We start from the raw sequence: 25,253 nt of genomic DNA on the forward strand, positions 1-25,253 counted from the left end.
TAAACAGAGCTGCCAGGACAGAGCCCTGCTAATTCCAGTCCTGTCATCTTCTTGTTTTCTTCTCCATCTGTCCCTTTCAAAGTCCCCAATGTTTCCACACCTCAAGTTAGTTTTTCCCTTCAGTAAAAATTGAATCATGCCGCTTAGGTTCTTGTACTGCCACTGTTACCATTGTATGTGTTTTATCATTCCCTCTCATCTCTTTGTTCTTTCTAAAGCCTATTTTGCCTATTCATTGTTGTCTTTTATCTTGTGCTAACTGTATAATTTTCAAGCTAAAACTAATACATGCAGTGCAGCTTACTCAGGTGTATAGTCATATTTCATCTTCACCATCTTATTCTTTGCAGCCCACCATCACCATTATCCTTTGCACACCCACAACCTTTAAGACAGGCTCCTTAGAATTGTTCTTCAGCCCACACAGGCTTAGATATTCATTCATGTTTTAATATTGAGTGGTTTTCTTAAGCATGCATCACTGTTTCTTTTGTTTGTACTATTTTTTTTGTCCAATAATCTATTAATTTATTTAAAAAAATAAAAATAAATAAATAAAAAACAGAAAATGTAACTTGAATGCATTCGCTTAGATTTTAACTCTTAAATGCATGAACATTTCACCAACTATTTATACATATTTGGGACTTTAGGTCTAGGTAAAACCTTTTAAAAATACTTGATCTTAAATAGTAATCCTGGTCTGACTATGTAAAGCGGATTTTTAATAATGTGTTCTGATATACGAGACTACATTTATTCATTAGTTATATGTAATCTAGATTGTTTATAACTAGGCCAAGCAGACAGGAGTAATTCAGAATAGAACATTGTTTTCAGAATATAACATCACATTGAGTTGAGTTGTATTAAAGCGTTTGACTGCTAAGTTAATCAAGAAGAAACAGCTAGGAGACAAGCAGAAAAAAGGCTGTTAATTTCCTTGTGTCAAAAGAATAAAAAGCTGTGAGTGCTCTGAATGCTGCATTAATTAGTACCCTATCATACATCTTTCATAAAGACAAGTGGGAGGTTGTATCTGACTAATTTCCCATTACCCAAGTTGAGTCCATAAACGTGACTAATCAGAAATCACACTCTGGGTAAGAATTGCATCACTAACTGGTTGCCACACTGCTATGAAGAAGCCCCACTAGGCATGCTCTTCACCTCCGTAAGAAATGCTACTCCATCTTTTGCGACTTTAACTTCTAGTTTACTTCTGCTATTAACATTCACCCCTGGTTATCTTGTCCAGAGGAGAGGTGTTGAAAAGTGTGCAACAGAAACCCCAGGTGTCTCACACAAAGCGAATGTGCCAAAGCTAATCAGTGATCTGAAGCCTGCTGGTTTCTAGAGTGCAAACACATGACCGGAAGGAGTAATTTAAATGTTTCTTCCTGTTTTTTGAAGCGAACTTTCATGGAGTTGTCTTGGTTGTGTGAAATCATAAATATTATTAATATTATATATATATATATATATATATATATATATATATATATATATATACAGTACTGTGCTAAAGTCTTAGGCCACTAGTATTTTCAGCAACAAAAATTGCTTTTAAGTCAGTTGTTTCTATGTTTTGCTGTTGTGTGTCAGTAGGAAATACCAATTTACATTTCCAAACATAATTTTTGCCAATTAATGTAATAATCCAATGAGATTTTTGTTTGCACAATGAGTCTGACAGCAGCCAGTGCTCCACACAGAGATCTGATCTCACCTGAGTTAACAAGACAATTACTAAAATGATCTCAGCAGGTCCTTTAATGACAGCAATGAAATGCAGTGGAAAGGTTTTTTTGGGATTAAGTTAATTTTCATGGCAAAGAAGGACTATGCAATTCATCTGATCACTCTTCATAACATTCTGGAGTATATACAAATTGCTATTATAAAAACGTAAGCAGCAACTTTTCCAATTTCCAATATTTATGTAATTCTCAAAACTTTTGGCCACGACTGTACATCTAATGATGGTAATCTAATCTACATCTACAGCTATATCGTTGACTTGATTGCAAATAAATGCACAGACACTATTTAACTGAACAGAGATGACATCACTGAATTCAATGATGAACTGCCTTTAACCGTCATTTTGCATTATTGACACACTGTTTTCCTAATGAATGTTGTTCAGTTGCTCTGACGCTATGTATTTTGTTTAAAGCGCTATATAAATAAAGGTGACTTGACTTGATTTAATCTATGTTAATAAACATAAGTTTAATAAAAGCGCATGTACTTTACAATATACAGCTTTTATTTTGCACTATTTTGTATATATCACTTCACTGTGGTTATCTTTATTGAGATTTATGTAATGCTATTATATCATATATAGCATAAAGATTTATTCTGTTGTATACTGTACTATTTAATGTACTATTTTATTTGTGCTGAAACCCACTGTAGTTATGCTGGTAGGCTCCATTCGAGAGGTACTAATGAGGTGTAGAGCGGACCCTTATTGATATTCCACAAGGTTCACACAGCTATGTCTGCAGACGTGATGAAACAGCACAGAATCAGGCTGCTGGCTGGATCTTGAAGTAATGGAGAAGCCAGGTTGGTAGACAGCCATTGCTAAATGTAGTGTTTTCCAAGGTGCCTGGAGGTTGTACTGTGTAGGTCTTCAAAGCCAGCTCCCCTAAGTGCTAAACCTCAGCAGCTTTAGCACACCAATCTGCCATCTGACTGCTGCCCATAGATTTGCCAGTAATCATAAATGGCTGTTTTCTGTTGTCAACTATTTTTGCCACAGGAGTTAGTTCTTGCTGAGATGTTACCCACTCTTCTACCAAGGCACTTGCATATTCTTGAACACGTCCGGGGGGACGCATGGTTATACATGGTTTGCTACTGCATGGATGAACACCTGCCCTTCCTGTTATCACCCTGTAGCATTGACTTGGGCTTAGATTAAAGACATTGCAGTTTATTTCTCTTGCTATATCTGCAGTCCGCATGCCTCCTGCAGCAGGTCTATGGCATGTCCATGCAGGTGAGCAGGGAACCCAGGATTCTGATGTTTTTCATAGTCAATTGAAAGGTGTACGTATTTGCTGTCTTCAGTTATTATAACTGTGAACATAATTGTCTACTGCCCATAAGCCTTAAGTGTCTTAAGGGTGCAATAGGTGATTGTCTTCAGAAACATTTTTTGTTATGCTGGTTCAAAGTCTTTTCCAGTGGTGTCAAAAGTATTCACATTCATTACTCAAGTAGAAGTATAGATACTAGGGTTTAAAAAGACTTTTGTAGAAGTTGAAGTATCAACTCAAGCTTTTTACTCAAGTAAAAGTGTAAAAGTACTGGTTTAAAAAACTACTTAAAAGTATAAAAGTAAAAAAGTAATGTAAGGGGAAAAAAATGCCATTAAGAACAAAAGCTTAGGCCGCACCACAGGGGCCTATTGTGCACTACCCCACCTCCTCAAAAAAACATTTTTCTAAAGGCCATAATGACTATAATGTTATAATGACTATAATGACTATAATGTGTAAAAATTTGGGATGCACTAGGCTACCTGTTTCTGCCGCATATATGCCCATTGAAAATGAACGCGCTTTAGTACAATGCAAATACATTAAAGGACTAGAGATATAATGACTAGTTGCCTATAAGTATTGTTATGGTATGCAATGGTATGCAAAAAGTCATACTTCAGAGGCATGTCATCAATAACCTTTAATGGAATGTAAATGTACATCCAAGCTTAGCTGAAGGAATCTGCGAGGGCAATGGACAAGAACATTGGTGCAGGCTTAGTAACAATTACCCTTGTATGGTTGCCTATATACAATAAACATTATAGTGCTGTCAAAATGAATGATTAATCCAAGTGAATAATCAAAAACTAAAAATGAAAAATAACTCATAATCCTGATACCTTCTTGATTGATAGCTTCCTGTATTCGGTACATACGTCTGCTATGTCCAGTGTGTGTTTGTGTGGGGGGGGGGGTAACAAAGTTGGTATAGCCTACTTATCACAACATTGTCAATCGCAAACGATAATTTATTCAAACTTCTCGCTACCGAACTACCTACAGTAGCTTAATTTGTGGAGGACGAAGAGAAAGCACCCAAGTTGTACTTCCCTTAATCTAAGGCTAATAAATGTATTTCACAATCTGGGTCATTATTTAAAACAAAACCACACATAATGTTTCTACTGTATCTCTGTCACTCACTCTGATATTTAGTTAAAATGAGTGCCGTCTGTCACTCTCTTTAATCAGTTCTGTGAATTACTGTATGGTCATTCTTTATAAAGTAGCAACAATGTCGTTTGTAAAGTACAGTACTGTGCAAAAGTCTTAGGCACATTAGTATTTTCACCCCAAAAAAGGGTTTTAAGCCAGTTATTTATATATTTTGCTGTAGTGTGTCAGAAGGAAATATCAGTTTGCCATTCATTTTAATAATAATCTAGTGCGATTTTGAATGCACAAGCAGTCTGACAACGGCAAAATGAATGTTTTGGAAATGTAAACTGATATTTTATACTGACACACTACAGCAAAATATATAAGTAACTGGCCGAACACCATTCTTTTAAGTGAAAATACTAACGTGCCTAAGACTTTTGTACAGTAGTGTATGCATAAAGTATGTATGAATAAATTAAGTATATTTAAATAAGTGTAATTAAAGTATGTGTTCGTTCATATGTGTTAAGGGCTAGATTTTCGCTGGGGGAAACAGCTGTTTAGTAATGAGCGGAGAACGCAGCGAAAACTACAGTAGATGAGAAACCAACTGCTCCCTCGTGACCTTTTGTAAACTGTATTGTAAACTGTATTTATGACAAAGAACTGCACAGATACGGATATTCTAACAATCTATCGATAAACACATACCTTGTGTCCTCTGTTTGTGCTTGAGTCGCTCGCGCTGCTCCACCGCGGTCTGCGGGTTGAATAGCGCACTGAAAGATGGAGAGGAGACCGGTCTGACGCCGGTTTCATATGAAATTTAAGGGGACTGACTCTCAGGCGATCGCGAATTTGTGTACAGTTTATGGAGCTAAATGCTACAGCCCTACTAAAAAAGGCCTAGCGACGCCCGTGCATCTTGTGTACATTTCGGAGAACCAGGACAAATTTCAATCGATCGCTCAGGCATTTAAAAGGCACCGAAATCTGCTTGCTCTTATTCGGTTCGGTGCATACCGGTTCCATACCCAACCCTCCTTTTAAGAAATATATTTTTTGATAAACGAACCCAAAACTGGCTATGTCCATAATGGAGTGTGATGTGATTTGTGTCATGTGCTGGTGCGATGGATCGCATACAAACCAATAGGGTGTCGGAATGGTATATGTTTATACTTCTCATCCAACCACAATCAAATTCACTTCATCCGGATGGCGCGATTTATCTGGATAGGTTTTGTTTTTTTTTGTTTTTTTTTGAATGACAACAAGACGAAATTAAATAGCAGTAATGAAGCTATTTTTTAAATAAGGAGTAGAAAGTACAGATACTTGCGTGAAAATGTAAGGAGTAGAAGTAAAAAGTCGGCTGAAAAATAATTACTCAAGTAAAGTATAGATACCCCAAATTTCTGCTTAAGTAATGTAATGAAGTATTTGTACTTCGTTACTTGACACCTCTGGTCTTTTCACATTCCATTAGCAATCATTAAGTGATGTAAATGTATTTATCTGTATTTATATATTCTGTGGAAGGCGTAGGACCAAGAAATGTTCGTCCAATCAAAACGCTCGGTTCAAGTGTTTTAATTGGCTTTCCAACCTGCCTGTCAACATATATATCTGCATACCTCTGTGCACCCAGTTCGGGCAGACAGGATACGTCATCAGCGCATTCACCCACCCTATGCAAAATGCAAACATCAACAACCTGATCTTCCTTCCTGGAATTGTAGTAAATTTAAAGTTTTTTTATTGATAAATGACACATGATGTAGCCCAGCAGTTCCCAGTTCCAGTCCTTGCATATATTGCGTAATATTTCGCCTGTTTTGTCTCGCTTGGTTAACAAACCCGATTCAGATAACCAGCTCATTAGAAGTGAGCTAAGTGCACTGAACCGTTTTCCGATCGATATGATCCCTACACAGTGTTCATTGCTCCCTAATGAAATCCATTGAAGTTTACTTCATTTCGAAACATTCACTCACAGATTTGCACTGCTCAGCATCTTCACACACAGACGAAACTTACAAGAAAAAAGTTTGAATTGTGAAATAATATACCTCTATAAATAAATACTATTTAAATGGTGGGGTGCGAGGACTGGAATTGGGAACCACTGGTGTAGCCTATTGTAGTAATGTTGTCTTTGGTATTCTGGTCTGTGTGTGCATTCATGTGTTCAGGGGGCGTGGCTTTAGACAGCAATTGCAGGGAGGTTGGCCACTATGCTCATCAGAAAATGCTGCTTGTAGTCATCATTTAAGCAAGTGTTTGCTTTTCCATATCAAATCAATCAAATGTCAAATCAAATCTTGTACCTCAGGTGGACTCTAATCAAAGAGTTGAACGATGCCAAAAAGACATGAAATGCACATGAACTATATCATATATATATGATCATATTTACATTTAGGATGCAAGGTTGTATGTTAAAAATCTGAATCCACATTTTCCAATATTTAAAGAATTATGAAACAAGGTTTCAGGAAAATGACCTTGGAATTGATCACTGTTCAAATTATGCACTGAAGAAACCATCTCATCCACCACACTAAAAAGCAAAGCCTGTGTCAGTATTTCTAGGCTTATGCATCATCTCACAAACATCGTCTCTGGATAGCTGCCAGTTTCTAAGATCTCCTCTGATGGGTCTAACCTGACATTTCACTCAGATAATCCCTATTTTGTAATTTTCTTCACAGCTCCACAGTGTAATGTGTAATTTATGGTTTCGACACACGGGGCATATAATAGACAACTGTCTCTGCAGAGACAATAGCAACTTGTGTGACATTCTTTCTAATGTTCCCATTGCTTTTCACTCCATTTCCAGATGGAGATAATGCCTAATGAAAAGTTTAATGAGAATCTTCTTTGCCATTCGACTTTTTGACACTCTACAGATCCTCATCAGCCATAGATTTCAGTTTAATTGTCAGCCACTGACATTTATGGGAGCAAACAGTGCTCAGTATTCATTTGAATTGCAGCCTCTTTTCAACAGCACACCATATATTGCACATTATATAGCTATGTTTTATTTATGTTGTTTTATTTGCACTGAAGTCAGAATGCCCCCCTGGTAATAATATACCAGCATCTTCCATCTGCATTCTCTTCTAAGTCAGTGGGCAGTAACAGACCGAAACACTATTGCATCTATTCAGAGCCATTTGCTTTTTATGCTCTTTTTTTAATCATCAAATTTAATTCTGCAGAATTGAAGGGCCATGATTTAATAGCACAACCAATTTATCTTGTCAGTTAATTTAGTTAAATTTAGATTCACCAGATTGTTATTGTCACCAGAGCATTAGTCTCCTGGATCCAGACATCAACAATGGTCCATGTGGAAGCATATTCCAAGAATCCAGTCCATTCCATGGCCAAGAATCACCCAATTTATGCAGGAAGGGGCCTGTATGAAATGCAATTTTAATTGGATTTACTGCCTTCAGCAGTCTATTGCCAAATGGCGAGTCATTCCAAAAGATCAGATATCACAAATCAGAAATTCATATGCACATTATGCCCTCTATTAAGATTGTTTATACACAAAATTGTACAAATGTTTATACACATAATTAAAAACACAATATTATTTACATAAGGTTGAAGTACACATAACACAGTTTTGGTTCTTTGTTCACTTCAAGTTTCACTTGATGAAATAACTTTCAGTTCAGTAAAAGAGTGGAACCACTTTATGTTTCTTTTTTTTTCAATTGCTTACAATTTCTGAAACTATGACTCCTTTTCTCTCAATTCTACACACAAAAGATTCACACAACATGCCAAACATTATGCATCTCTTGCAAAGGCAAACACTTCTTTTGAAACAATTTTAACGTATAAATTTGCATAGTAAATCTACACAGAAACATCAAATGATTACCTACAGTATATACACACCAAACACCACACGAATGCGACCAATGTAAAACACTACTATCTTGTGTCTTTTGCTTGTTCAGTCTGCAGTGGAGATTGTGTATGTGTTTAAGAAACATAAAAAACACCATGAACACCTGCAGTGATGTTTCTTATTTAGCATATCTGACAAATTAATAAATTAGACAGCATGCCTAGTTAAAGAAGTCACCACTCCTCACTGATATATGCAGCAATCTAAGGCCCATAATAATTTTTTATAAACGTTATTGTGGTGTAAGAGCAACGCATTTCCCATGTTTACTCCCATTTCCTTTAAAAGCTTCCATCACTTATAAGGATACTTCTTTTTAGCCTATGACACCCTGTGCATTGGCATGAATCCCAGTGCTGAGAGCTTTCATTTGGTGAAATCAACTAAAACACTTCACAAAGTAAAGTGGTATATATTATAAAAGCACCTGTCCTTGAAACAGTCACAAATGTTTGGGTTAACTTTCTAATCACAGTTGATTAGATGTTTCAAGACCATAGACCACCATTGTATTTTTTTTTTTTGGTCCCACTTTATATTAGGTGTCCCTAACTACTATGTACTTACATCAAAAAATAAGTAAAATGTACTTATTATGTTCATATTGTATTGCAAAACACTTCTGCTGCTATTGAGGTGGGATACGGGTAAGGTTAGGGATAGGTTTGGTGGTATGGGTAGGTTTAAGGGAGGGTTAAGGTATAAAGGGATGGGTCAACATTCCAATATAATACAAATTATATTTGTATTATAAATATAATTACAGAAATTATTTACAGATATATTTACATGCAGGTATTTAAAAATATATAAGTACCAATGTAAAAACATGTATTTATGCTATAAGTGCATTGTATTAAATGATTAATTTAAATGTAAATACATAATAGTTAAGGGCACCTAATATAAAATTAGATTAGATTAGATTAGATTAGATTAGATTAGATTAGATTAGATTAGATTAGATTAGATTAGATTCAACTTTATTGTCAATGCACATGTAAGGTAAAAGTAAACTAAATGCAGTTAGCATCTAACCAGAAGTGCAATAAGCAGTAAGTACAGGATATACAGATATACAGTGTCTACAATATGTTACAAATGTATAATAAAAATACAGATAAGGACATATATTACAGATGTTTAAATACTATCTGCATGATATACAGATAGGTATACTATGAACATACTATACAGATGGATTATGTAATAAGTGTATGCACACTATAAGCAAAACTATGAACATATAAACACCATTTACACAGTGCAATGGACAGTAAAAAAGTGCATAGAAAAATATTCCAATGTGCAAACGGATTATTCAGTATTCTGGATGAACAGACAGTAGTGCAAGTAATGACAAGTGAGAGTTTTTTTTGTTTGTTTGTAAACCAGATGTAGTGTTGAGGAGGGTTGAAAAATGTGTGTGTTGGGGAGTGAGGAGTGTCCGAGGGCAGAATTGAGTAAGGAGATGGAAAGGAAAAAGGCTGTAGGGAAAAAGCTGATCCTGAGTCTGCTGGTCCTTGTCCTGAGGCTCCTGAAGCACCTGCCGGAGGGCAGGAGGTTAAACAGTCTATGGTCAAGGTGAGAGGAGTCCTTAAGAATGCTGCGAGCTCGACAAAGAAAGCGTTTTCTTATTAGTATTGTTTCGATTAATCTTTTTCCTTCTTGTTTCATTTCTGTTTCAGTTTTTTTTTTTTTATGTTTATAACCTAATCTTACTATGTGTTTCCAGATCCCTACTATCACTACCACTCGCAAACCACACATCACACAATGTAGACAGCGCAATCTTAACAACCTGCACACTTTGCCTATATCTGCTAATACACTACTTTCTTTTTCTATTGGTCTCTGGAATTGCCAGTCTGCTGTAAACAAAGCCGATTTCATTACTTCTATTATTAGTCATTCAAAGCTTAATCTCATGGCCCTCACTCTTAACCTCAACATGGTCCCTGACACTTCACTTACCCCTCCACATGTCATCTTTCGACGTAACCTACGCACACTTTCACCCTCCCAGCTTTCTGCAATGGTTTCATTTTCTCTTCCTTCCCCTAAACTGTTTGCATCTTTGGATGCTAACAGTGCTACTGATACTTTCTGCTCCATTCTAACATCTTGTTTAGACACTGTTTGCCCCTTATCTTCCAGGCCAGCCTGTAACACCCCTTCTGCCCCTTGGTTATCTGATGTTCTACGCGAACACCGTTCTAAGCTTAGAGCTGCTGAAAGGGTGTGGCGCAAATCCAGAAATACTACTGACCTTAATATGTATCAGCCATTCCTATCTTCTTTCTCTGCTAATGTCTCCACTGAAAAAATTACATACTACCATAACAAAATTAACAATTCGTCTAACTCTCGAATGCTTTTTAAAACATTTTCCTCACTTCTTTGTCCTCCTCCTCCCCCTTCATCTCTAATAGCTGACGACTTTGCAACGTTTTTCATTAATAAAATTAAACACATTAGTGCACAATTTTCCACACCACAATCAGTCAAGCTCATATTACCAGCAAACTTACACTCATTTACATCCTTCTCTTCACTCTCTGAGGCAGAAGTCTCAAAACTCATCCTTTCTAATCACCCTACAACTTGCCCGCTTGATCCTATTCCCTCTCATCTCCTTCAAGCCATTTCTCCTGCAGTTGTACCTGCACTCACTCACATCATCAACACATCCCTCCACACTGGTGTTTTTCCCTCATCATTTAGACAGGCACATATAACTCCACTACTTAAAAAACCCAACCTCAATCCATCTCTTTTAGAGAACTACAGACCAGTTTCCCTTCTTCCTTTCATTGCAAAAACACTTGAACGAGCTGTGTTCAACCAAGTCTCTACATTTCTCACACACAACAACCTCCTTGACAGCAAACAATCTGGCTTCAGAAGTGGACATTCAACTGAGACTGCCTTGCTCTCAGTTGTTGAAGCTCTAAGACTGGCAAGAGCGGAATCCAAATCTTCAGTACTTATCTTGCTGTTACAAACACGCCAGGTTCCACCTCCACACAATCACAACGCACACCCTCACCGGAGTTCTAAATCACATCCACCTGATCCTCATCACCAGCCTATCACCGCAGCACCATAAAAGCTACACACACGCACTCAAACATTGTCCGGTCGCGTTCGCGACAAGATCATTCCTGTATGCTTACTATAAGGACTAACTCCTCTTCTACTCTCTCCAGCGATTCCCTCCGAAGACCCAGCTCCCCAAGTGTACGTGTGTGTGGCTCACCGTCCCTCCAAGAAGTCTTCACCCTACCTTCACGGATCCATCCTCATTGTTATCATCCTCATCACTACCTGCTCCTCTGCTTGTGTCTGTGTACAATAAACATCTTCATTCTGTTACTCCTCAGCTTCCCGACTGATCCGTAACACCTGCTTGATCTGTCCGCTGCTTTTGACACGGTTAACCACCAGATCCTCCTATCAACCCTACTGGCAAAAGGCATCTCAGGAACCACACTTCAATGGTTTGAGTCTTACCTATCAGATAGGTCCTTCAAAGTATCTTGGAGAGGTGAGGTGTCCAAGTCACAACATCTAACTACTGGGGTGCCTCAGGGCTCAGTTCTTGGACCACTTCTCTTCTCTGTCTACATGGCATCATTAGGTTCTGTCATTCAGAAACATGGCTTTTTATACCACTGCTATGCTGATGACACTCAACTCTACCTCTCATTCCATCCTGATGATCCGACGGTAGCTATTCGCATCTCAGCTTGTCTAACAGACATTTCTTCCTGGATGATGGACCATCACCTTCAACTCAACCTTGCCAAGACAGAACTGCTTGTGATTCCAGCAAACCCATAGTTTCATCACAATTTCACCATCAAGTTAGGCACATCAACCATAACTCCTTCAAAAACAGCTAGAAGCCTTGGAGTTTTGATTGATGATCAGCTGACTTTCTCAGACAACATTGCTAAAACTGTCAAATCCTGCAGATTTGCTTTATTCAACATCAAGAAGATCAAGCACTTTCTTTCGGAACATGCTGCACAACTCCTTGTTCAAGCTCTTGTTCTGTCCAGGCTGGACTATTGCAATGCCCTCTTGGCAGGTCTTCCAGCCAATTCCATCAAACCTTTACAATTAATTCAGAACGCGGCAGCAAGATTAATTTTTAATGAGCCAAAAAGAATACGTCACACCTCTGTTTATCAATTTGCACTGGCTTCCAATAGCTGCTCGTATAAAATTCAAGGCATTGATGTTTGCCTACAAAACTACCGCTGGCTCTGCACCCATTTACCTAAATTTGTTACTTCAGACTTATGTGCCCTCTAGAAGCTTGCGTTCTGCAAGTGAACGTCGCTTGATTGTGCCATCCCAAAGAAGCACAAAGTCACTTTTACAGACTTTTAAATTAAATGTTCCCTCCTGGTGGAATGACCTCCCCAACTCTATCCGGACAGCTGAGTCCTTAGCCATCTTCAAGAATAGGCTTAAAACACATCTCTTCCATCTTTATTTGACCCTTTTACTTTAACACAGAGCAGTGAACACACACACTGTGAGCACACAGCCAGAGCAGTGGGCAGCCATTTATGCTGCAGCACCCGGGGAGCAGTTGGGGGTTCGATGCCTTGCTCAAGGGCACCTAAGTCGTGGTATTGAAGGTGGAGAGAGAACTGTACATGCACTCCCCCCACCCACAATTCCTGCCGGCCCGGGACTCAAACTCACAACCTTTCGATTGGGAGTCCGACTCTCTAACCATTAGGCCACGACTTCCCTTCCGTATGTGTGTGTGTATGTGTAAAGACCTCTAACACTAGCTAGCTCTATTCTTTTTTTATTCTATCTGTTTTCTTTATATTATATTATTTAAAATCCCATGCTAGGTGTATTGTGTTAACCTAACTGAGACTTGTTATAGCACTTATATATCATTGCTCTTTTTGTTGTTTTTGATTGCTTACACTGTCCTCATCTGTAAGTCGCTTTGGATAAAAGCGTCTGCTAAATGAATAAATATAATGTAATGTAATGTTTTCTGTGGATGTCCTCAATAGCAGGAAGTGGTGTCCCTGTGATGCGTTGGACAGTTTTCACCACCCTCTGCAATGCCTTGAGGTCAGCAACTGAGCAGTTCCCATACCAGACTGTGATGCAACTGGTCAGATGCTCTCAATCGCACACTGGTAGAAGTTCACTAGGATGGCTGATATAGCTGGTTCTTCTTCAGTCTCCTGAGGAAGAAGAGGCACTGGTGAACCTTCTCAACCAGGCTAGAGGTGTTTGTGGTCTAGGACAGGTCCTCCGAGATAGTGGTTCCCAGGAACTTGAAGCTGGAGACACGTTCAACAACCATCTTGTTAATGTGGATGGGGTCATGCGAGCTTCCTACCTTTCTTTCTGAAGTCCACAATGAGCTCCTTTATCTTAATGGTGTTGAGGAGCAGGTTGTTGTCAGCGCACCATGCGGCCAGGTGCCGTCTCTGATGAGGTCAATCACCATGGTGTCATCTGCAAACTTAATGATGGTGTTGGATTCATGCACAGGGTTGCAGTAGTGGGTGTAGAGGAATGAGCTCAGCACACAGCCCTGTGGTACGCCGGTGTTGTGTGATGGTGCAGGTGTGGCCTGACCTAACATGCTGAGGTTTGTTGGTCAGAAAGTCCATAATCCATGGATTGGAAGGCAGGGTGGAAGGCAGTCTAAAGTGAAGTGACATTCAGCCAAGTATGGTGACCCATACTCAGAATTCGTGCTCTGCATTTTAACCCATCCGAAGTGCACACACACAGAGCAGTGAACACACACACACACTGTGAACACACACCCAGAGCAGTGGGCAGCCATTTATGCTGCAGCGCCCAGGGAGCAGTTGGGGGTTCAGTGCCTTGCTCAAGGGCACCTAAGTCGTGGTATTGAAGGTGGAGAGAGAACTGTACATGCACTCCCCCCACCTACAATTCCTGCCGGCCCGAGACTCGAACTCACAACCTTTCGATTGCCAGTCTGACTCTCTAACCATTAGGCCACGACTTCCCCACGTCTTTGAGGTGTGCTAGGACCAGTTGCTCATAGAATTTCATAATGATGGGTGTGAGTGCTGCAGGGCAGTAGTCATTTAGGCACATCGGGGAGGAGTGTTGATGTGGACTTAAAGCAGGTTGGCACAGTTGCTTGGGTGAGGGACAGGTTGAAAATTTCTGTGAAGACCCCTGCAAGCTGCACTGCACATGCCCTAAGCACACGTTGATCTGGCTCAGTGCAGAGTGGACATCTGTGGAGGTGAGTTTGAGAGGTTGGTGGTCTGCTAAGGATGTGATCTTGGTGGCTGTCTCCTTGGTGTTGCTGTTGAAGTGAGGATAAAAGTAATTTAGCTCGTTAAGGAAGGAGGCGTCTGTGACCATTGGAATACAGTTGCTTTGCTTGTAGTCAATGATGACCTGGATGCCCTGCCAAATGCTTCAGGGGTCAGAGTTGGAAAAGTGTTCCTCTACCTTTAACTTGTATCAGTACTTGCCATTTTTGATGCCCCTCCTCAGGGTAGCCCTGGATTTCATTGTTGCGGGCTTTCAGCAAGAGTCGCTCTTCCTTGTTCATCCATGGCTTCTGATTAGGGTAAATTATGATCTTTTTTTCTGTTGTGACACTGTCAATTGTGGGGTTGATGTAATCCAGTACAGAGGAGGTATAGATATCAATGTCTGTGTGAGAGCCACAGGCAGCCTGAGAAGCAAACATACTCCAGTACGTGCATTGAAACCTGTCCTGAAGTAAAGAGTCTGCTCCAGTTGGCCACACTTTGATGGTGAATACTTAGGGGTGAGAAACAAAGAAAGGTGATCAGGCTGTAGTCTCCAGCTAGCTCAATAGCATTATTGGCTATGTCACTGTGTAGCCATGTTTCTGTGAAAACGATGACATTGCAATCCAAAAGTCTCTTAGTGTGGGTGATGTGAAGTTGTAACTCATCCATTCTGTTCACAAGTGACCGCACATTAGTGAGGAAAATGCTGGGTAAAGAGAGCTGGAGCAAGAACTTCCACCCAGCCGGGTAGAGTGCATGGCATCGGTTGTTCTGGATATCTCAGGGATGAGTCGAGGATTGGGGATAAAACTGTTGGAAAAGTGTATCCAATATCCAAAAGCTTCTGTCTGGTTTACGATGTTTAGGTAAAGCTGTTCAGTATGAACAGACCCGAGATGAGCAGGAAAAATACTTTTGTGTACGCGGCGCCATCTTGGTCTATATAAAAAATATGAAGTGGGACCATTTTTTTTTGTTCTCCTTAAGCTATGATAGAAACCAGGGTGGCATGTTGACTAAGTGAATAGTACCATCACCTCACAGCATGAATGTTCTGGTTCAAGACCTTTCTGTTTGGAGCTTGATTTTACTTGATTTTCATTTAAGGTGGAATTATTCTTTCACATCATTTCTTAATCACTACTGGTTAAATACATTGGCTAAATCAACTAAAACAGCAACAGACATTGCAAAAAATACAAAAATTAAATTACTCCACATTATCTATTATCTTGACTATGACATCTAAAACTTTTAATCATTTCTGTTTTTAGGTGTCACAACTGTCCTGACCATGACGACACTGAGCATAAGTGCCCGGAACTCACTTCCCAAGGTGGCCTATGCCACAGCTATGGACTGGTTTATGGCAGTGTGCTATGCTTTTGTCTTCTCTGCTCTCATTGAGTTTGCCACTGTCAACTACTTCACAAAGCGCAGCTGGGCCTGGGATGGTCAGAAGGAGGCTCAGGAGATGCGGGTAAGATAGATCTGGTTTAATACACTAGAAGTAGGCTGTCCAGAGCTGCTGTGAAATAACAGTTATAACTGTACAGTTGTGTACAGTGCTTATATTATATAAGACCATGTCATAGAGATAATGGATGTACTATCATTTGAAAAAAAAATTAAAAGAAGTTGCTTTTTATTTATTTTTCTGAAAATGCAGAATGCATTATTAAAGCCGGTGTAATTTTAGTGTGTTACCCTGTGTTATCAATCACTGTTTCATTTTCCAGTATCGATTTGTTTTTACAAAGTTACTTCCCACAATAAGCAATAAATATTCAGCCTATAAATCCTAAACTAACATGGGCTTGCTTGCTAGCAAGCTTGTCACTATTGAGGTTGTTCCTGTTCAATAAGTCTGAGGCTGCCAATCGTCTCTCTCTTGCTCTCCCCACTACTTTTGCTTGCTCTTGATTATTGCCACCCTCTGTCCTGGCCCTGGTAACCTCTGAAAAAAAATGTGCTCAGAGCTAATGGATTGGAATTTCCACAGAGAAAGCTCGACGAGTTGCCGTTTTGCTCACAATATAAGGAGATATTGTACGAGTAAACCGGTAATATAAATTCCTGTTTCATACTATTGTTCTTCCTCAAATATACTTCTTTATTACATTTTCAATAGAATGGATTATTTATTATTTAAATCATGTGTTTCTGAGGAAAGTATTGAGAGCAGCTGCAGAGTCTCTCACAAGACAGTACAATGCAAATCTGATAGCACATTTAGACTTGGACATGATAGTTAAAGTTGCTGTTAAAAATGCCAAAATTAAACTTAAAAGGTGAAAATTCTTTAAAATAAAAGTTAATAAACAATTTAGTTTTAAATATGCTAGATGCATACATGTGAATACAATGATATACTTAATATAGGCTAATTGTTACGGAGTAAACAGAGGAAGCGTGCAAATCTATATGCAAAGCTTTACTCAAAGACGTGGTCAAAACAGGCTATGGTCAATTGCAACAACAAGTATGGAACAGGCAAGATGAAAGGGTAATCCAAAAACAGGTGAGGGTCAATTGACAGCGAATGTAATCCAGAGGGCAAAGCACACAGGTAATCCACAAACAAGAAATAGTTCTGGCGAGGTGCAAACACAGCCTGAAACAGCCAGACAAAGAGATAATCCAAGACAGACTAAAGTCCAAGGCAGGCAGAGAGCAGACAGGACAAGTTAAGCAGGCTAGGATAAAGACACGGATTACTCAGGCAATGAACAGAACTAGGCTAGACTAAAGGTCATTTTACACACGTTGAAAAATAAATACCTCACGTTGTGTCAATCATGTTTACATACTGCCTCCAAAACTTTCATCCATCATAGAAAAAATTTGGATCAGGTTCGATTTTCTGAGTTTTTGCATGGTAACATACATTTTGATAGGAAAGGATGGTGAATAAGAAAAAAAAATGGAAAAACGCATGCAAAAGAACATTTTGGTGTGCAAAGAACTTTAAAATTCAGAATGGCTCTGTAAAGTAGCTATAACTAGGAGAGTGATAATCGCTAAACAATACTTAGAGAGCTGAGAAGGGTCTAAGTGGGTGTTATATAGTATGTGTGATTGGCTACAGGTGAGGGTGTAATCAATTAAATGGAACATGTGAAATGTAGTCAGGGGTGACATGTAACAGTCTGTGTAATGGGAGAGTCAATGGAATGTAATGGAGTGTAATGGAAGGGTGACCTCTGGTGGGAATCGGATGGAAGGCCACGGACAGGATTCGTGACACTAAGTGGTAACCAAAATAAAAAATGCACTGGATAAATAAGTTCAGGTAACTCATTTGCATACCAACATGGTTGAGAGCTGTTAATGTACAATCACTGTTTCCAACTAACTGTAATGGTGAATAAGATTTCCATTTAAACTGAAAGCACAGGCTACTGTATGTGCTGCAATTTTACTCAAAGTAAAACGCAAAACTGTGACACTTCATTCACTGACGTGTTTCACTTAATAGTGTTAAAACAGCAGTGCATATACTTACTTGCCAGTGAAAATGATAACAATTAATTTTTTTTTTTGATAAATAAAATAAGAAATTGAAAGTGAGATATTTGTGTTGTATTTAAGTGTGCTATAAAATAAGTGTATTTTTTATTTAATACTCACTTTTTATTTTAAAATAGTATTGTCGAACTGTATTTGTTTTATTAAAAAAAGCTATATAAATAAAGTTTAATAATACTATTATTAATAATTCATTTGTATAGGTATATTTAATGGGTTATACTATGTACAGTGTGAGGGCCAGACCAAATCTCCAGTTGCTTTCATGAGAACCATAACTGAAAAATGTGCATCCCTATTAATGGAGTTTAATTAAAGCAGTTGACACATATGCATGAATTAAGAACATTTTCATTAAAAAAAATACATTTACAAACAGTTTTTGCACATTCTTTGAAAACATTTGAAAGCAGAAAGTGTGTATTATCATCAAACTTACTTTGCCAAATGGATTCTGTCACTATATTGTGTGGCTGTGCTTGTGGTCTCATGCTTCATAAATCAAGTGAAGATACTGATAATTGGTTATGTGCAACAGGCTTCACTACACTTCTGTAATGATGGGTAGGTTCTTGGCCTTTTGTGCCACTGTTACACCCAAAGGAAAGCTGTTGGCTGCTTTGAGACAGTTTAAAATTGCTGGACCTTTGAGATAGAAGAGAACTGAATGGCTATTAAAGCCCAAAAGAGAAAGATCGAAAACAGAAGAAAGCACGCAGATGAAATATAAATTGAAAACAGGCTCACTGTTTACTGGTGAGCAAGTGGTGTGATAGCAAGAACGTGAGAGATGACTAACTGCAGATGTTATCTAAGAGAACTCTCTTTATACTGGATAATGGTTACTGTACTCATTCCTGAGTGTAATTCGGATCGAGTTGTACACTGACCTTGGTGCTCTCTAAGATTCACCTGTCTTTGAAGCACAGATTGGCATTACAGATCCGGGTTGGTGTGATTTACCTTAGTGGGGAGAAGATTCTTCACCGGGTGTTTGCTCTTTTAAAGTTTCACCACTATTGGCACTGATTACATGATATCACTACTGTAGCAAACTTAAAAAAAAAAAAAAAAAAAACGAATATTGTTGCAAAAAAATTTTTGTAGTCTTCAAATTTTTAGTAGTCACTGCTCATATTTAGTTCATAAAAAAGGTTTTATTCAGAAAATACAGTTCTATATTATTATTGCTAATTTAATGGTCATTGTAATGTGGAGTACAATGTTACTATGGTAATAATTGTGCAGTATCACAAAGACATTACTAAAAATGTTTTGTGTTCCGGGGGGAACAGATAATGGATGAGTAAATTATGACAGATTTAATTAGTTGGTCTAGGATGGTTGTGTGGTGATAAGCCAAGAATCCTTTTGCCATGGCAAGTGCTAATATGACTGTTGCAGCTATGCTAATGCTTAAATATTTTCAGAGTATATTTGTAATAGTATATGTGGGGAGGGAACTAAGTGGAACAATCGTGCAGCTGCTGACAGACAGGATGTAACATGGAGGCCCATAATGACAAAATGTCTCAGGGTTACGTATGTTACCTGGTTCCCTGAGATGCATCTTGATGTTGATGCTATGAGAACACCTTCATTGTGTGCTGGTGTATGAAGCATGTGTAAAGACACAGCAGCACATCACCAAGGAACGAAGGTGTCTGTGCATAAATTGATCAAGTGCAATGGGTTTCCCTGCCTCGGGCAATCAGATTTGTGTTTATTCATGTGCTTCAAACACTGACACATGCCAAAAACATTCCCATACCATCAACACCTTACTGCAGAGTTAAAGTTCCCTCAAAAGTAAACGCTGTGATCTTGTGCTTTTTAAGCAACGCTCAAATGTTTATATAACTTCAAGCATGCGCCTGGACGCAAACAAAGTCTCACATACAACCTGCTTTAAAATATATAAAATGCAAAATCATAGAAGTAATAAATACTGCCCAAATGATTGTCCTCAGAAAATGATCTGTTATCTTATGTGTGCCTCCTTTGGATTTTCTGAAGAGGTCTTAACTCAGTGTCTCATGCTTTGTTATGCCAAGATTTGTAAGATATTTCATAATGAAGTGAAACAAATTTTTCAACCATTTATTTTCAAGACCGAACAGGTCTGTAAAATGATTTTATGTCAGCACTTTGCCATTTGTTTTTCTTCTATTTCTCCCAAGTAATTTGAAGAGAAGCATTCACAACAAAATTGGTCCTTCAATTAATCAAAGAGTAATAACATTCTTCTGGGCAAACACACTCCATTCATGTACTAATTAGACTATTTGAGAGTTTTAGAATTTTCTGATTAGTTGTATAAATCAAAAGGGAATTCTAAGGTGATAACAGCTTAATATATTAGACAAGATATTGTTTATTTCCATTTCTGGCCAAACCATCAAGATTTGAAATTAAAATAAAATGCTTCACTGCTTTGTGATATTCCAGTCAGTGACCATCAAAACTCTTAGAAATGAAGATGACAGAAATGGGTATTAAATGGCAAATTAAATATTTAACCTACCTTGGTTATATCAAGTATTACATTCTTCCTAAATATGGCTTCCTTAAGGTTTGCTGAGGTTGAAGTTCTCCACATAATTACAATTGACCATTGCATATCACCATCTCAGTATTATATAAAAATTTTATAATTACCCAATGGCTGTTTATCGGTTATATTGTTAGATATTACATAGATCTTAAGAATTATTTTCAGCTGCTCCAGTAGCCTTGCAGATGAGGTCTCCACATGAGGAGTTTAGTAGATGCACACTGAAATTGAGGATATTACTTTGCACAGCAGGAATTCAGAGTCTTTCTCCTTTGATCGGAGTATGTCCTCAGGAAAAAAACTGAGATAGTCAAAACAGAAAAGAATATATATCGCATTTGGATAATTTATGAACCACATGGTTCCATCCATTCTCCAAAACGCTTGTCCTGTGTAGGGGATGCTGGAGCCTATCCCAAGGGACTTTTTGAAGCCTGTAGTTTTATGATACAAAAAGGCTGTTAATGTAACACTCACCAGGGTCACTTTTGCATTAGATTATGGAAATGCAGCAGCCATTGTCATTGCTCTGATGAGACAGGAATTCTTTGTTGGAGAAAGGAGCCACAGAGGAAGTGGTTTTAAAATCCAGGTTTTACAGTGGTATATTCTTGTGCCGAAAAAGTACCATGGTTTGTGGCAGAGGTGGAAAAAGTACAAAAATATTCTACTCAAGTAAAAGTATCATTACATTAATGAAATTTTACTTATGTACAAGTAAAAGTACCAGTCTAAAAATCTACTCAAGTAAATGTAAAAAGTAGCTCTTAAAATTTACTCAAGAGTAAAAATTACTTGGTTACATTTTAACAGTGGGAGGGAGGCAAAAATTGGACAGGCCAAGGGTGTTGAATTCAGTTCCTGGGGGGCCACAGTCCTGCACAGTTTAGATATAACCCTAATTAAACACACCTGATCCAGCTAATCTAATCATTTAGGCTTATTTGAAAACTACATGATATGTGTTAGAACTAAACTCTGCAGGGCTATGGCCCTCCAGTAACTGAGTTTGACACCCCTGGGATAGGCCTATTAATCTCAAACTAGTTGTTTTTAATTAAAGGAATCAGTTATTTAAAATAATACAACATTTGGGCTGTTACCAGGCAAATCAGTATCAACAAACTCATCTTTTCAATGCAGACGAAATGCAGAAGTTTCATCGGAAGTGGCATTTTGATGTATTTACACACTGTTTAGTGCAGGACAAGAATTAATTTAACCTGCAGTTACAAATGCATGAATAATGTTTTGATATACAAGACATAAAATGTTGAATACTCATTTGAAATTATAAGAAATTAATTATAAAAAAAATCAAAAGATACTTTAAATGTGAAATTAAAATGGCCAGTATGTGTCAGAAAGTCACTGTTAATAAGTGAGTCATTGCGATTGAACTGAATCATTTAAACGGTTGATTTATTCAGAACAAAACAACGCAAAACTGTGCTTTGGTGGCTGTGTTTGGAATAATTCTTTGTTGTAGAAATAGAGCAAAAACAGGCAATATGGTGTCTAAAATGCAAGTCTCTTAATTAACTTGTTTACTGACCTGTGGGAAATATATATATATTTCCAACAGGTCAGTAAACAAGTATACTGATATATATATATATATATAATCATGATGATTTTTGGAGGAAAAGATGACATTCTTTGTGTGATTTTGATTTACTATATGAAACTATATAAATGTGTAAATTTTCTGCCCCTATATCTTCAATTTTGTGATCATTCTAAATGCATTTTAGCAGACTGAATCACACAGTGAAAGAATGCACTATAAATGCGCACGCACATCATTAAAACAACAATTATGATATTATCGCAGGCGATATATTGCACACTCCGCACCACTGTCTTTTTGGCTAATTTGTGCAAGACCTCTTGCTAAAATGTCATAGCTTCATTTTAACCACCAATGCAACGATGCAATTATTTAGCTTACCTCTACATGCTTGCGAAGGGTTGATGACTTGTCCAGATTTTATAAGATGCTAGTTTGGTCTACCTAGGTAAGCACAGCTTACACTGCATAATAAAGCATAAATATGGCCAGGGGTTCAATTCATTTCCTTCGAGTTCAACTTCAGAATATGACGGGGTTTCGTTTTCAGCGGTGTCTGCACCACTAATGCATGTTTTGTCCGTCTGCATCTTTCTTGTGATTTTAGCGCCAGTTTGCCCTCCTGCCCATTATTTACTGCAGTAGTTTCCAGGGAGCAATTTTTTTTTTTTACTCAGTTCATGTTTAGGACACACACTCTCAAAATGTTGATGCTGAAACATATTTGTATCTGATTCAAACAAGATTGGTTCATAATTATTGATCTGAAAAAAAGGCATTTTCAGAGCGGTAATTTCCAACCACGTTCCTGGAGTTCCCTAACAAAAGTTTTACTCGATTCTGCATTTCACTAAAGAGAATATTCTTTGTTCCAGGGGTTTTCAACCTTTTATTACATGCTGCCTACTAAGTTTGCTAATTTCACTCATGCCCCCCCAACATCCAACATCAACCCAACCTAACTTCAGATGTGTGCAGTGCGCATAGAAACGCTCTGTAACTGCACGTGAGTATCGTGCACGTGAGTATTACATTAATGTTTAAACTGACAAGACCTAAAACACTTGAGAATTAAAAACTTTCTTGAGGAAGCAGCACTGGCCTGATTGTTAAGATAGTTTTGGGGGGCTAAGGTGACAGATAGGGGAGCTGAAACTTACCTAAAAAGGGTTAAGAGCCGCCCCTAGTATAGCGTGTGTAATTATACTGAAACATAAATATATAACCAGTTTTACCCGATTCAATGTGATGGCTGAGCGTGTTTCTGAGATAACAACATGCCAATCCGAGGTTGGATTTCCGGCAAATGTGAGCACCGCAGTTCACTTCCTATCCACATGCTTCCTGTTAGGCTCATTTTCTCTCACGACGGAATGAGGTGCAGCATGCTCATTAAGATCGTGTTTTGATCTTGCTGAGCCTTAAGAGCAATCTTGATAACACCATTTTGAGCAATTATAGACCAATATCTAATCTTCCTTTTATAGGCAAAATTATAGAAAAGGTAGTTTTAATCAGCTGAACAAATACTTAAACTCAAATGGATACCTGGACAATTTTCAATCTGGTTTCTGACCCCATCACAGCACAGAGACAGCACAGCACTCATTAAGATAATAAATGATATTCGCTTAAATTCTGACTCTGGCAAAATATTAGTGCTGATATATTGCTAGATCTCAGTGCTGCATTTGACACTGTCGATCATAACATACTACTAGAGAGACTGGAAAACTTGGTCGGGCTTTCTGGGATGGTACTCAAATGTTTCAGGTCATACTTAGAAGGTAGAGGCTATTATGTGAGCCTAGGAGAGCATAAGTCTACGTGGACGTCCATGACATGCGGAGTCCCACAAGGCTCAATTCTTGCACCGCTCTTGTTTAGCCTGTATTTGCTCCCACTAAGTCAAATAATGAGAAAGAACCAAATTGCCTATCACAGCTATGCTGATGATACCCAGATTTACCTAGCCTTTTCTCCAAATGACTACAGCCCCATTGACTCCCTCTGCCAATGTATTGATGAAATTAATAGTTGGATGTACCAGAACTTTCTTCAGTTAAACAAGGAAAAAACTGAAGTTATTGCATTTGGAAACAAAGATGAAGTTTTCAAGGTGAATGCGTACCTTAACAAACTAAAAATCAAGTCAGGAATCTTGGTGTGATTCTGGAAACAGACCTTAGTTTTAGTAGTCATGTCAAAGCAGTAACTAAATCAGCATACTATCATCTAAAAAACATTGTAAGAATTAGATGTTTTGTTTCCAGTCAAGACTTGGAGAAACTTGTTCATTTCATCACCAGCAGGGTGGACTATTGTAATGGTCTCCTCACCGGCCTTCCCAAGAAGACCATTAGACAACTGCAGCTCATCCAGAATGCTGCTGCCAGGATTCTGACTAGAACCAGAAAATCTGAGCATATCACACAAGTCCTCAGGTCCTTACACTGGCTTCCAGTTAAATTTAGGATTGATTTTAAAGTACTTTTACTGATACCACTGCAGTTGTGGATCAAAGATTTGGATTTCATCTAAGGGCCAGTCCCCAGAGGCATATAAGGGTTACACGCTTCATACAAGCTTCATACCTACTCTATGTGGTTCAGACCCCAGTTTCTGACTTTGGGTCCCAGTCTAGGAATGTGCTAACCAGACAAGCTGGGAAACACAGGGATTGGAAACTCCACCCCAAGGTAGTCAGACATTTTTTCAAAGTGGAGGTGGACCTCTTTGCTTCACAGGAAATAGCACAATGTCCCCTCTACTTCTCTCTGACTTCTCCAGCTCCCATAGATCTGGATGTAATGGGCCATATGTGGCCCAGAGTGCGCCTTTACGCATTTCCCCTGATTGCTCTGCTCTGATTGTCCTGGCCTAGGTCCGTCAACAAAGGTCTCGACTCTTACTGATAGCACCCCATTGGCTGACCAGAGTATGGTTCTCAGATCTTATATCCCTCCTCGACAGCTCACCATGGGCGATTCCAGTCAGGAGAGATCTTTTATCTCAGGCACAGGGGAAATTTTTTTCATCCCCGGCAGGAGCTCTGGAACCTTCATATCTGTCCCGTGCAGGGGACCAACAAGAGATGCTTTGCTTGCAGCCGATGTAGTACAGACTATTCTGAGTGCTAGGTTTTCCTCCACTACAAGAAGTTATGCCCTCAGATGGTGCTTTTTCGAAAGTTGCTGTATGACAC

At 38.5% G+C, this 25,253-nt stretch overlaps 1 protein-coding gene across 1 annotated transcript in view; it reads left to right on the top strand.

Moving 5' to 3' along the window:
- Positions 1 to 25,253, top strand: part of LOC132117502 (gamma-aminobutyric acid receptor subunit alpha-3-like) — a 220,801-nt gene that overhangs the window by 170,440 nt on the left and 25,108 nt on the right. The window contains exon 9 of the mRNA XM_059526826.1: positions 15,671 to 15,876. Within this exon, the coding sequence (XP_059382809.1) occupies positions 15,671 to 15,876 (206 nt within the window). The remainder of the gene's footprint in view (positions 1 to 15,670; positions 15,877 to 25,253) is intronic.

The sequence above is a fragment of the Carassius carassius genome, chromosome 36 (assembly GCF_963082965.1).
Source record: "Carassius carassius chromosome 36, fCarCar2.1, whole genome shotgun sequence".
NCBI classification, from domain to species: Eukaryota; Metazoa; Chordata; class Actinopteri; order Cypriniformes; family Cyprinidae; genus Carassius; species Carassius carassius.